Genomic DNA, 13,623 nt, shown 5'->3' with positions numbered 1-13,623 from the left:
AAAAATTAAAATGATAATAGTTATTGTTATATATTATTAATATAATACATAGTGGTGGGGTCTAATATAAAAATATTTTGAAAGAACAATATCTCATATAATTACACGTATTCAACCTAACTATATTAGATTCAATAATAATAATAATAATAACTGTTGTGATGTTATTAAAGGAATAACCAATAAAAATATTAATTATTTCTACCGCTAATTAATATGTGACAAGCGTGTATATATTATAATATATAATATAGATGTATAGTATATATATGTATGTATGTATGCAAAGATATATATAATATTATATAATAGTAGTAATCAAATACAGAGAGCACAGGAGATGGAGAGTGAAATTGAAGTGTATTATTTCATTTCATTTACAGACGTATTTATAGGTAGATAAACCTTAATTCGAAGGAAAGTAAAAGCATACATATCCATTACGTAGCACCTACGTATCCATTACGTAGCACCTTCGTAGGTGCTACGTGTATGACACTCCCCATTGGATGCTTTTATATGAAGAATGTGCCTTCTTAAAACCTTATTAGAAAAAAAACCCTATGGGAAAAAAAAAAAATTCTAGTGAAGGAAAAAGAGTACACCATTCTTGTATTGATTCTCCCCCTGATCTGAGCATTATTTGAGATCCCTGAACTGACGCATTCCAATTTCCTTTACCAATCTTTCAAATGTAGCAGTCGGTAATGCCTTGGTTAAGATATCCGCCAAATTATTATCTGATCGAATTTGTTACACATTGATTTCACCATTTTGTTGTAGATCATGAGTAAAAAAGAATTTTGGTGAAATATGTTTCGTTCTATCTCCTTTAATGTAACCCCATTTCAATTGGGTTATACAAGCTATATTATCTTCATACAATGTAGTTGAGAGAATTTTATCGTCAGGTATTAACCCACAATTTTTCAGAATATTTTGAGTCATTGACCTCAACCAAACACATTCTCGACTAGCTTCATGTATTGCCAATATTTCAGCATGATTTGAAGAAGTGGCAGTTAATGTTTGTTTCATCGATCTCCAAGAGATCACAGTTTTGCCACAAGTAAATATATAGCCAGTTTGCAACTTGGCTTCATGAGGATCTGATAAATATCCTGCATTGGCAAATCCAATCAATTCATGTCGAGAATCGTTCGAGTAAAATAACCCGAGATAAATTGTTCCTTGGAGATAGCGAAAAATGTGCTTAATCCCATTCCAATGTCGTCGAGTAGGCGATGAGCTGAATTTTGCCAATAAATTTACAGAAAATGATATGTCAGGTCGGGTGCTGTTGGCAAGGTACATCAATGCGCCTATAGCACTCATATATGGCACTTTTGGGCCAAGTGTTTCTTCATTTTCCTCTTTTGGTCTAAATGGATCCTTTGCTGAATCGAGTGCTCTGACGATCATTGAGGTACTTAGCGGATGTGATTTATCCATCATGAATTGTTTTAATACCCTTTTGGTATAATTTGATTGGTGGATGAAGGTTCCACTTTCCAAGTGCTCAATATGCAGACCAAGGCAAAATTTAGTTTTTCCAAAATCTTTGATCTCAAACTCCTTTTTTAGATATTCAACAGCTTTCTGGATTTCATCAGGAGTTCCAATTAAATTGAGATCATCGACATATGCAACGATGATTACGAATCCTGACCCATTTTTTTTTATGAAAACACATGGACAGATAGGGTCATTTATGTAACCTTCATTGGTTAAGCTTTCGCTGAGACAATTGTACCACATTCGGCCCAATTGCTAGAGCCTATACAAAGATTTTTGTAATTTGATGGAATATGATTCTTTTGGCTTTGATTTGAATGATTCAGGTATGTTAATCCCTTCTGAGATTTTCATGTAGACGTCATTGTCTAAGGAGCCATAGAGATAGACAGTAACCACATCCATTACTCGCATATCAAGATTATTGTGTACTGCCAGGCTCACCAGATACCTGAATGTTATTCTATCCATGATCGGTGAATATGTTTCTTCAAAATCAATACCCGGTCTCTGGAAAAAACCCTGGGCTACAAAGCTTTGCTTTATATCTTGCGATATCATTATTTTCATTTCTTTTTCTCACAAACACCCATCTGTAACTAACATGTTTCACATTTTCAGGTGTTTGGACTATAGGGCCGAATACTTGCTGTTTTTTCAATAAGTCCAATTTAGACTTAATTGCGTCTTTCCATTTTGCCCAATCATCTCTTTGTCGACATTCATCAACTGATTTTGGTTCATAATCCTCGTCATCTTTCATTATACCGAGTGCTACAGAATATGCAAATGCATTATCAATATTTATTTTTTTTATGTTCCAATAGTTTCCACTGGTGGTATAGTTAACAGAAGTTTCAATAACTTCATCATCACTTTCATCAAAATTTTTAGTATAAACCTCTTCAGGGGTTGTACTGACCTTTTCAGGTATCTAATCATTGTTGATCTCTTCACTAGTATTTACAATTTTCAACTTTCGTGGATTCTTATCCTTGGAACCCAACGGTCTACCACGTTTTACGCGGGCAATATGCTCATTAGCACTCAGCATTTTCCCTTCTAGGATATTTATTTTAGCTGGTGCATTTGCTGCAATATATGATTTTTTAACTCTGGCAGCATCACTAAAAGCATCAGCCAATTGATTTGCAATTTTCTGCAAGTGCACAATTATTTGAACTTCAAATTCACTATGTTTCGTACGAGGATCAAATTCAAGTGGTATTTTCCACGAAATTTCTTTTTTCAGTTGATTACTGTCTCCCCCTAATGTCGGGAAATGTGATTCGTAAAAATGACAGTCTGCAAACCTCGCAGTAAATAAATCATCCGTTGTTGGTTCAAGATATTTTACGATCGAGGGTGATTTATACCCACATATATACCCAACCTTCTTTGAGGTCCTATTTTCGTGCGTTGAGGTGACGCAATTGGAACATAAAAAATACACCCAAATATTCGCAAGTGAGATATATTTGGTATGTTTCCAGAAACCAATTGAGTAGGGGAATAACATTGATAATTTGTCGGCCTTATTTTCACGAGGGCTGCTGCATGCAATATAGCATGTCCCAAACATGATACGGGAAGTTTATACCTCATTAACAATGGTTTAGCAATTAATTGCAATCTTTTGATAAGGGATTCAGCCAGACCATTTTGCGTATGTACATGGGGAACAAGATGTTCCACAATAATCCCAAATTGACATGCAGTAATCATCAAATGTATATGATGAATACTCTCCAGCATTATCTAGATGTATTTTATTTATCGGGTGATCTAGAAATTGTGTTCGCAATTTAATTATTTGTGCAAGTAGTCTAGCGAAAGCTAGATTGCGAGTAGATAACAGACATACGTGTGACCATCGTGTTGACGCGTCAATTAGTACCATAATGTACTTGAAGGGTCCACATGGTGGATCTATTAGTCCACAAATATCACCCTGAATTCTTTCCAGAAAAGCTTGGGATTCAAATCCAACCTTTGTTGGAGATGACCTGATTATTAACTTCCCTTGGGAACAGACAACACAGACAAATTCATTCGGACTCAAAATATTTTTCTTTTTCAATGAGTGGCCATTTGAATTTTCAACAATTCGCCTCAGCATTACATTGCCAGGATGCCAAAGTCGATCGTGCTAAGTTTTAAATTCACTAGTAGCCATTTGGTCTACTAGGTGATATGTTTCAATGGCACTGAATTTTGAATAATACAAGCCAGAAGAAAATGATGACAATTTTTCTTTCACAATTCTTTTGCCATTCACAACCTGAGTTATCAGAAGATATTCATTTTCTGCCTTATTCAATGTTTCAATGTGATACCCATTTTTCCGAATATCACTAAAGCTCAGTAAATTCCTTCGAGCTTTGCTCGAGAACAAGGCATTTTCAATTTTCATTTTTGTCCATTTTGGGAGATATATACAATAGCTTTTTCTGAGCCTTCAATCATTTTCGATGCACCACTGATAATAACAATTGTGGTCTTTCCCATATTCAGATGAGAGAAATAACTTTTGTTTTTCAGAATGTTGTGGGTCGTAGCACTGTCCATAAGGCAGATATTGTCATCGGCTTCAATATATCTGGCATCCATATCTTTACAAGAAGGTAAAAATAATAAAATACATGTATTAGTAACATAATCAAAATAGACTTATATTATATGGGGTAATACAAAAAGGGGGCATAAAACATTAAAATAACAAAAGAGATACAACAATATTTTATCATTTAACATCATCAGCTATGTCAAGCAAATCATCGGCATCCAGGTGCGTGATACTTTCATTCATCACATCGTCAAACGTGTCATTATGGGCAGCGTGATTTTTTTTGGGGGCAATTCTTCCCTGCCTTTCTTTTGAGGCCCGATACAGTTCAGCTAAGTGACTGGCTGTCGACAAACATGGGCCCAATGACCTTTGATTCCACACCGGGTGCATTCCTCGTCATTATTTATGTTCTCCCGGTGTTGGATCTCTATTGAGGTCTGTACGGCCTTCTGTCATTATAACGCCGATTTGGCATATATCGGGGTCTGTTTTGATCATTATTGTGACTGTATGCGTTTGCCCGGCCCCGTCCGCAATTCTGATTTCGATCGCGATCAATTCGCTGATTTCTGACTTGCCCACAACCACGCACCGGATTTGCCGGTTGTATTGCATTTGCCTTTGGAAATGGATTTGCACCCGTCGGCCGAGATTCATGATTTTTCAACAGCAATTCATTATTTTGTTCGGCCAGCAAAAGATAGATGTTCATTTCACAATATTTCTGGAAGCCTCTTTCGTGATACTGCTGCTGCAAAACCATGTTAGAGGCATGAAAAGTGGAGAAAGTTTTCTCCATCATATCAGATTCAGATATATTTTCGCCACAATGGCGCAACTGTGATGTTACTTTAAACATGACAGAATTATATTCTTGGACTGTTTTAAAGTCCTGAAGCCGTAGGCTTTGCCATTTGCTTCGTGCCCTTGGCAACAATGTTAGCCTCAAATGATCATATCTTTCTTTTAATCTCTCTCACAATTCAAGTGGGAATTCCAGCGTGACATACTGCATTTTCAATGCCTCATCGATGTAATGGCAAAAAAAGATCATGGCGTTTGCACGAACTTGACTTGGGGAGTTTTTATCCCGGACAATGGTATTTTTCAAGCCCATTGATGCCAGATGCATTTTAACATCGCGAACCCATGCCATATAATTTTGGCCAGAAACGAGGAGAGAGAGAAATTTCTGTTTAACAAGGTTAGACATAATAAACAAATAAAATATAAAGTATTACTTTGCGAAAATAAATATATAATCGTGCTGATAACGTGTTGTGATGTTATTATATATAAAGTATTACATTGCCAATAAAAATATTAATTATTCCTACCGCTAAGCACAATTTTATATATTATATATAGTATATTATATAATATATATATATGTATGTGACAAGCGTGTATATATTATAATATATAATATAGATGTATAGTATATATGTATGTATGTATGCAAAGATACATATGATATTATATAATAGTAGTAATCAAACACAGAGAGCACAGGAGATTGAGAGTAAAATTGAAGTGTATTATTTCATTTCATTTACAGACCTATTTATAGGTAGACAAACCTTAATTCGAAGGAAAGTAAAAGCATACATATCCATTACGTAGCACCTTTGTAAGTGCGACGTGTATGACAATAACAACGTTTAAAATAAGTAAAAGAAATTTACTTACATTAAATGTGAAGGTGTCATTGTGTAGTTGGTTATCACGTTAATCTAACACATTGAAGGTCTCCGGTTCATGTCCGGCAACGCTATTATTTTATTTTTACTCATTTAATTTGGTAATTAATTATTAAACTAAAAATATTATTTTTATATACAATTTTATAAATATACTAGTAAAGCACTATATGTAATGATGAATATATTTTTCTTAATTTGCATTTTTACTCATTTAATTTTTTATTAATTATAACAAAAATGGATCGTAATTAATTATTAAACTAAAAATATTATTTTTAATTAAAATTTTATAAATATATTAGTAAAACGCTATATGTAGTGATGAATATATATTTTTTAATTTGCATTTTTACTCATTTAATTTTTTATTAATTATAACAAAAATGGATCGTAATTAATTATTAAATTAAAAATATTATTTTTAATTACAATTTTATAAATATACTAGTAAAGGGCTATATGTAATGATGAATATATATATATTTTAATTTGCATTTTTAATCATTTAATTTTTTATTAATTATAAAAAAAATGGATCGTAATTAATTATTAAACTAAAAATATTATTTTTAACTACAATTTTATAAATATACTAGTAAAGCGCTACATGTAATGATGAATATATATATATACATGTAATGATGAATATATATATATTTATTTTCTTTCGCAAATTAAAATACATCTATTATTATATATTCAACGTCTCATCTTCATTCATATTTAATTTTTTTCTCATAATAATTGACCGTTTTTTTTTATTTTAGATAAATTTTACTAAATTAAAATATATTTCATAACTATAATTAATATAATTAACTACATAATATATAAAATCATACATATATGACCACTCAAAAACTTTTTTATTTTTATCTCTATTTTCATTAAACAAATATATTTATTTACATTTAAAATTTCATATCTTTTATAAAATTAATTTATATTAATTATAAATAAATAAACATATTTTTCCATTTATTTGTGTTACGTACGAAATTTAGAATTAGGTTAAAAGCCCAAGGTAAAAAGAAGAATGGGCCTGGCAATAGGGTTGATTGAACTGGCTGAAGGACACTGTGAGGAAATCAAGGAAAATAGATTTATTTCTAAGGAAAATACAAGACGGAAGGTCCTCAGGTCGGTAGGTCCTCAGGTCGGTAGGTCCTCAAGACGGAAGGTCCTCAAGACGGAAAGACCTCAAGTCGGAAGGTCTTCAGGTCGGGAGGTCCTCAAGATGAAAAGACCTCAGGTCGGAAGGTCTTCAGGTCGGGAGGTCCTCAAGACGGAAAGACCTCAGGTCGGAAGGTCTTCAGGTCGGGAGGTCCTCAAGACGGAAAGTCATCAGGACGGAAGGTCTTCAGGTCGGTAGGTCCTCAAGACGGAAAGTCATCAGGACGGGAAGTCCGCAGGTCGGGAGGCTTTCAGGTCGGGAAAAGGAAAAAAGTTAAGATCTCAAGAATTGATCCAAATCCAGACCGAAGTCGGGCAGACGCGGAGGTCTGTTAAGAGGAAGGTCGGGCAAGGAAGAGGTACGGACAGATGCGGAGGTCTTCGGTCGAAGACGGAGGGCGGCTGATGCGGAGGTCGGCCCAAGCGAGGTCGGGCGAAGAAGCAGGTCGGGCGAAGGACGAAGTCGGGCCAAAAGAGCGGAAGGTCTTTGGTCGGTTCAAAGAGTGAAATATAAGGATAATTTTGGTCTGCTGAGGACACGTGTCAGCATGAAAAGGGTTGGAAGACGGTTGGGAAGGAGACGTTGTAACCGTTCGGGTGACGGTTTTCAGTACGGTTTCCCAGAGAATATTTAAAGGTTTGAATCATCATTTGGCAAGATATCTTCAATCAACTTCAACAAAGCAAAGTCAGATTTGGGGATCACCACTTTAAATTTCAGTCTTTTATTTTCCAGTTTATTTTCTGTACCGTACAATGTTTAGAGATTCCTAATCTCAGGCACTAATTAATCAAGTTTAAGGATATTTTCCATATCTTTGAATTTTACTTTATTTTTGTTGAAAAAATACATCAACAAATTGGCGACCACAGTGGGAGAAAATTGCTGATCCATATGGCAAATTTTCAATTCCACAGTACAGCCGTTGGCTTTATCACGGCAGAAGAAGCTTCCCAACTACGGGCCGAATTGACAGCAGGTTTTACAGCATGTTTTCGGCAAATGTACGACCAGCAGATAGCAAATCTGCAGGCAATACATGACGCAATGCAAAACTTGATGGAGCAATCAAAATTCATGTTGAATTCGGTTCCTGCACCGCCAGAAATGTCATGCCCCCAAACGGACAACGCCATTCCTGAGCATATACCCAGTCAGACAGACTGGAAACAGGACCAAACAGGAGGACAGGCCCGACCAGGGACGACCGAATGGACGGAGACAGGTCGGCAGGATCACGACGCCTGGACGGACCATGGTCGGGAAGACCACACCGACTGTACGGACCATGGTCGGGAGGACCACACCGAATGGACGGACCGTAGTCGGGACAACCACACCGACTGGATGGACAAAGGTCGGGAGGACCACGCCGACTGGACGAATACAGATCGGGAAGACCACGTCGACTGGACGGACAAAAATCGGGAGGACTACGTAACCTGGACGGATACAGGTCAGGAGGACCCCGCCGAATGGACGGATACAGGTCAGGAGGACCCCGCCAAATGGACGGATACAGGTCAGGAGGACCCCGCCGAATGGACGGATACAGGTCAGGAGGACCCCGCCGAATGGACGGACACGGGTCAGGTCGCCGACCATAACTTTTCAGGCAAGCAAAAGAATGACAGAACAACAGTGGCCGAAAGGAGGAATAAGTCGGACGGGAGTCTGAATACAATGGTAGTGCAAGATCGACCAACGTCCAGGCCAGCACCAGTCCGCGATAAATGGAGGTCGGGTCCAACGTAGCCTCGAAGGATGGAGGTCGGATCTGAGGCTGACGTAGCCTCAGATGCCGGCCTGCAAACTCCTAAAACATCACTGGAAGTGATGTTTAGGAGTCTTGAGGAGGAGGCTTATTGTTAAGCACAAAAAATAATAATAATAATAATAATAATAATAATAATAATAATAAGGTATCCAGAGTCAGTCGGTGGGTTCTCAGTCGGTTGGTTCTCAATCAGATAAGCAAGTCAGATGGTCCGCGGTCGGGCAAGCAGGTCGGATTATCCGTCAGATAAATGGGTCGGTTGATACAAAGGTTGGCTGCTATGGGGGTCGGTCGAAAAAGGAAGTCGGGCGAAGAAAGGTCTGTTGATAGGTCAGACGATTGAAGAGACCAAATAGTGGTCGTTTGATGGGGCGACCAGTGAGTTTTTTGATCTGGCGACCAATTATGTATCTAGATTGGTCGGTTGGTCGGTCGTTGGGTTATGCGGTTGGCGAGGCGGTTAAAGACATGTGTCAATGAAAGAGGCAGTTCTGAGTTCTGTAACTGGTGGGAACGGTTGGTGAAACAGTGCGACGGTTCTGAACGTTTTCTTCAAAGAATATTTAAGGATTTGGATCATCATTTGGCAAGGCATCTTCAATCAACTTCAACAAAGCAAAGTCAGATTTGGGGATCACCACTTTAAATTTCAGTATTTTATTTTTCCAGTTTATTTTCTGTACCATACAGTGTTTAGAGATTCCTAATCTCAGGCACTAATTAATCAAGTTTAAGGATATTTTCTATATCTTTGAATTTTACTTTATTTTTGTTGAAAAATTACATCAACAAATTGGCGACCACAGTGGGAGCAAGACAAAATTGCTCATTCCAATTCCGGCGATAATTTCATACGTCTTAGATCCGGCCGAATCATCGGAAGGGTTATGGCAGGTTCACAACCGCAATCATCTTCGGCACCGGTGGGAGAATCCGTTCCACCACCCATTGTGCCAAATGCCGGGGAAATCCCACAACCACCAACTGATTGGTGGTCTTATGTTCAACAAATGAACAACCAGCATACTTTGGTTATGCAGAATCTGTTGCGTGAGCAACAAACGAACATGTTGCGTGAGCAACAGAGTCTAATGCAGAATTTGATAGATCAAGCACTGTCAAGGGTGAGTCTTCAAACCACTCAAACGCCACCAGGAGTGTCCCCGTCCAGACCACAGGCAAATTTCGCAGGGCCATCATTCGTGGATAGTACATTCCCAAGTGCCACAAATCCTAACCGAATGGATAGGGGAAAATCTCCTTTGACTTTTCCCAACAATGTTCCACTGGGACCAAGGGTTACCAATCTGCAGCCGAGCAATACAAGGGAGGACAGGCCTGAAGGATATATACATGATCCTATTCATATTCCTGTGCAGGATCCGTTCCATGTTCCTGATCATCAACGCTTTCATGTAGATCCTGACGAGATTGCACATATATTAAGGGATCAGTATGGATTAACTCCTCAGATGGCTAACCGCCCTGCATATCAGAGACCTTTCCCAGAAAGGATCATTAATGAACACCCTCTCCCAAGGAATTTTCGACCACCCGACTTTCATGCATTCTCAGGGGAGGACGGATCTTCCACCATAGAACATGTTGGTCGGTTCACAGCACAATTAGGAGAAGTTGGCAATAACCCTTTTTATAAGTTACAGCTGTTTGGTTTATCTCTTACTAGAACGGCGTTTTCGTGGTTTGTAAGTTTGCCTCCAGGACAAATTCAGACATGGGAAGGACTGGAGATGGCATTTCACGCTAGATTCTTTAATCCTTTACCAGTTGTTTCTTTAACTGATTTACTTGAATTGAGACAGTATCCAGAAGAAACTGCTTCACAGTTTATAGAAAGGGTGCGATTGATGAAGGGACGATGTCCTACGGTAATCAGTGAGAAAGAGATGACCAATTTAGTGGTCCGGAATATGCATACTCGTTTAAGAAAGGCACTCACTGCCCTGGATGTTGAGGATTTGGCAAGTCTTGCATCCAAGGCAGGACGTCTAGAGTCTTTGTTCAGAGAGGAAGATCAGCATAACAGGCGTAATAGAGGCCAACATATGGCGAGTATGGGAACAGAAACATGTGACTTTGATTTTAATCAGTCAGAAGAGATGGCAGCCGAAATCCTTTCTGGAAAACCGTATGTATGTCCTAAATTGAAGCCAGTACCAGGATCTGAAGGAAAGGAGCAACCGACCTTTGATAGTTCGAAAGCTGATGAAATCTTTGATATCCTACTGACTGATGGGCAGATCCGTATTCCAAAGGGCCAAAGACTTGCTACTAAAGAAGAAATCAAAGGGAGACCATATTGTAAGTGGCATAATTCTTTCACACACACTACAAGTCAGTGTACTCATTTTAGGAAGGAAATTCAAAAGGCCATCAAGACAGGTCGGCTCAAATACATCACTCTAGGTGTAGACCAGCAACCGTTTCCGAATGTAACAACGGCAATGGTTGACATCCAACCAAGTTCGGAAACAAGGAAAAGTTCGGCCAACGATGGACAAAAAGGGGAACGAAACCAGCCAAGCCCCGAAACAAAAAAAGGAAGTCGGCCAAACAGCAGCCGACCAGAAGAACGACTCAAAGTTTGTGAGAAGCCAGTTGCTGAAAAGTGGGACCACCCAGATGGTTCTTTTAATGTGGAGGTGAAAGAAAAGGTTTTGGTACGTGATCACCCGACCAGAAAAACAGGGTCGGTCGGGAGCAATTGGGCTCGAAATAAAAAGCCTTTACCAGTTGATATAGACCCTCGTTTCCCGGGTATGAATCGTACACAGATTCGCAATGCCAAACACAGGTATGCTGCAAAGTATGGGAAAAGAGGTCTTTCAGCAAAACAACTAACCGACGAACAAAAAGCAGCCGACCACTTGGCAGGAGATCAGTCCATTCGGGTCTTTACAGAACAAACGACCAACGAGCAGGGAGTAGCCATTCAGTCTCCAGTTGGTCGGTCCAGTCGGGTCTGGTCAGGAAAGCAACCGAATGACGGATTAGGCGCTTCCGACCATACCAAAAGAAGTTCGTCGGGACAGGGGAAAGGTAAAGGAGTGGCAGATGAAATAATTAAAGGTTTTAGATGCCAACATTGTGAACGAATCAACATCAATCCATCTCTTGAAGAATTCCGTATTGAATCTTTGACGGTTCAACCTCAATCTCGGGATAAGACAAAGGAAGAAGTAGTAACTACAGAGGAAAGTTCAAGATCTGTTAAATCTCGTCTGGGACCACGAATTCCTTGTCGAATGACAGAGATTAATCAGATGAGTGATGAACCGACGTGGGCGAGTCTGGTAGATGAAACTATGGACGAACCGTTATGGGCATTCTTGGCAGATGGTGAATTAGAGGAGACAGAGGGGGCAAAGACCTCAGATTCCGACCCTCATTCGGAAACACCTTCGATTGTGTTTCCTCCTATTCCAGAGGGTGCGATCTCTCATTTGAAACCTCTGTATGTTAATGCTCACATTTGTGGGAAACCAATCACTAAGGTTTTCGTGGATAATGGAGCAGTCTTTAACGTTATGCCATTGAAGACCCTCAAGAAGTTAGGGAAAGGAATTCATGATCTGTCTCCTGTGGAATTCGAAATGACAAGTTTTACAGGGCAGCCGACTAAGCCTGAAGGCATGATGGTTGCCACAATCGAGGTCGGACCAAAGAAGATCTCCACTGTTTTCTTTATTGTGGACGCAGATACTACATACTCTCTCTTGCTGGGAAGAGACTGGATTCATGCCTCTCAATGTGTGCCTTCAACCCTGCACCAACAATTAATGTTCTGGGAAGGAAATCAGGTCTTCAAAATGGAAGCGAATGATAATCCATTCGATGTAACAGAACAAGTTGAAGAGTCAGTGTTTTATTCCAGTCAGGTGGCTCCGATGTCTCAGTTGTACATGGCCAGGGAATACCCAATCAAGGGTTATAAAGTCACTGGCCAGAACTCGATGTTCTATTAAAAGAACACCTTTATTGTATGGCTCATGATAAAGCCACACCCATTCCCGTATAATTTGTTTGTAATGGAAGATACAAGCTTAGAAGTATGTAGTTCTCTTATTAATAAGTTCTATTTAAAGCAATTATTACATAAAGTAGAAAATAGTAAAGAGATTCTGGATGTTCACCTCCAAAAAGATGAACAATTTCGTTGGCCCGACTTATTAGAAAAAACAGAACCAACAGCTTCATCACAAGACCCGTTATTGGAGTTTAATTTAGGAACCGAATTGGTTCCAAAAGTGATCAGGTTAAGTGGTTATTTGTCTAAAGAGCAACAGACAATGATACTCGAAGTTATTAGAAACAACATTGATTGTTTAGCATGGGATTATTCAGAGATGCCTGGTTTGACAAGAAGTTTAATAGAGCATCGATTGCCTATCAAAGAAGGTTGTAAACCTTACAAACAACCTCCAAGGCGAATGAGCCTGGATCTGATGCCTCAAATCAAGGAAGAAATCCAAAAACTTCTCAAAGTGGGTTTCATTCAGCCTTGCCGTTATGCGGAGTGGCTGGCTAACATTGTGCCAGTGGTCAAGAAAAATGGTAAGATAAGGATATGCATCGACTTCAGGGATTTGAATCTAGCTACCCCTAAAGACGAATATGTGATGCCTATGGCCGACATGTTGATAGATGCAGCAGCAGGACATAAAATCCTTAGTCTGATGGATGGTTATGCAGGTTATAACCAAATATTTCTGGCAGAAGAAGACATTCCTAAGACAGCATTCAGGTGCCCAGGGGCTTTAGGTATTTATGAATGGACAGTCATGCCATTCGGGTTAAAGAATGCAGGGGCAACTTACCAAAGAGCCATGAATTCAATCTTTCATGATTTAATTGGCAGATCTAT

At 38.8% G+C, this 13,623-nt stretch overlaps 1 protein-coding gene across 1 annotated transcript; it reads left to right on the top strand.

Annotated features, from left to right (window-relative positions):
* The first annotated feature begins 7,820 nt into the window (after window positions 1–7,820).
* On the top strand, window positions 7,821–10,080 carry LOC127252502 (uncharacterized). Its single transcript, XM_051276695.1, has 3 exons — window positions 7,821–8,450; window positions 8,517–8,647; window positions 10,036–10,080. Exons 1-3 carry the CDS (start codon window positions 7,856–7,858, stop codon window positions 10,078–10,080), a joined length of 771 nt encoding a protein of 256 aa, XP_051132652.1. The 5' UTR covers window positions 7,821–7,855.
* Window positions 10,081–13,623: the final 3,543 nt, after the last annotated feature.

Source organism: Andrographis paniculata, unplaced genomic scaffold (genome assembly GCF_009805555.1).
Source record: "Andrographis paniculata isolate CXL003 unplaced genomic scaffold, ASM980555v1 Contig46END, whole genome shotgun sequence".
NCBI lineage: Eukaryota > Viridiplantae > Streptophyta > Magnoliopsida > Lamiales > Acanthaceae > Andrographis > Andrographis paniculata.
This window is presented reverse-complemented; position numbering and strand designations above follow the sequence as displayed.

What these genes read in the sequence shown, in the direction of transcription:
- LOC127252502 (XM_051276695.1), top strand. Translation starts at nt 7,856, where the DNA reads ATGGCAAATTTTCAATTCCACAGTACAGCCGTTGGCTTTATCACGGCA. An exon ending in CGCCGAATGGACGGATACAG is followed by an intron (nt 8,451 to 8,516) that starts GTCAGGAGGACC and finishes GGACGGATACAG; the next exon opens with GTCAGGAGGACCCCGCCGAA. An exon ending in ACGGGAGTCTGAATACAATG is followed by an intron (nt 8,648 to 10,035) that starts GTAGTGCAAGAT and finishes ACTGGGACCAAG; the next exon opens with GGTTACCAATCTGCAGCCGA.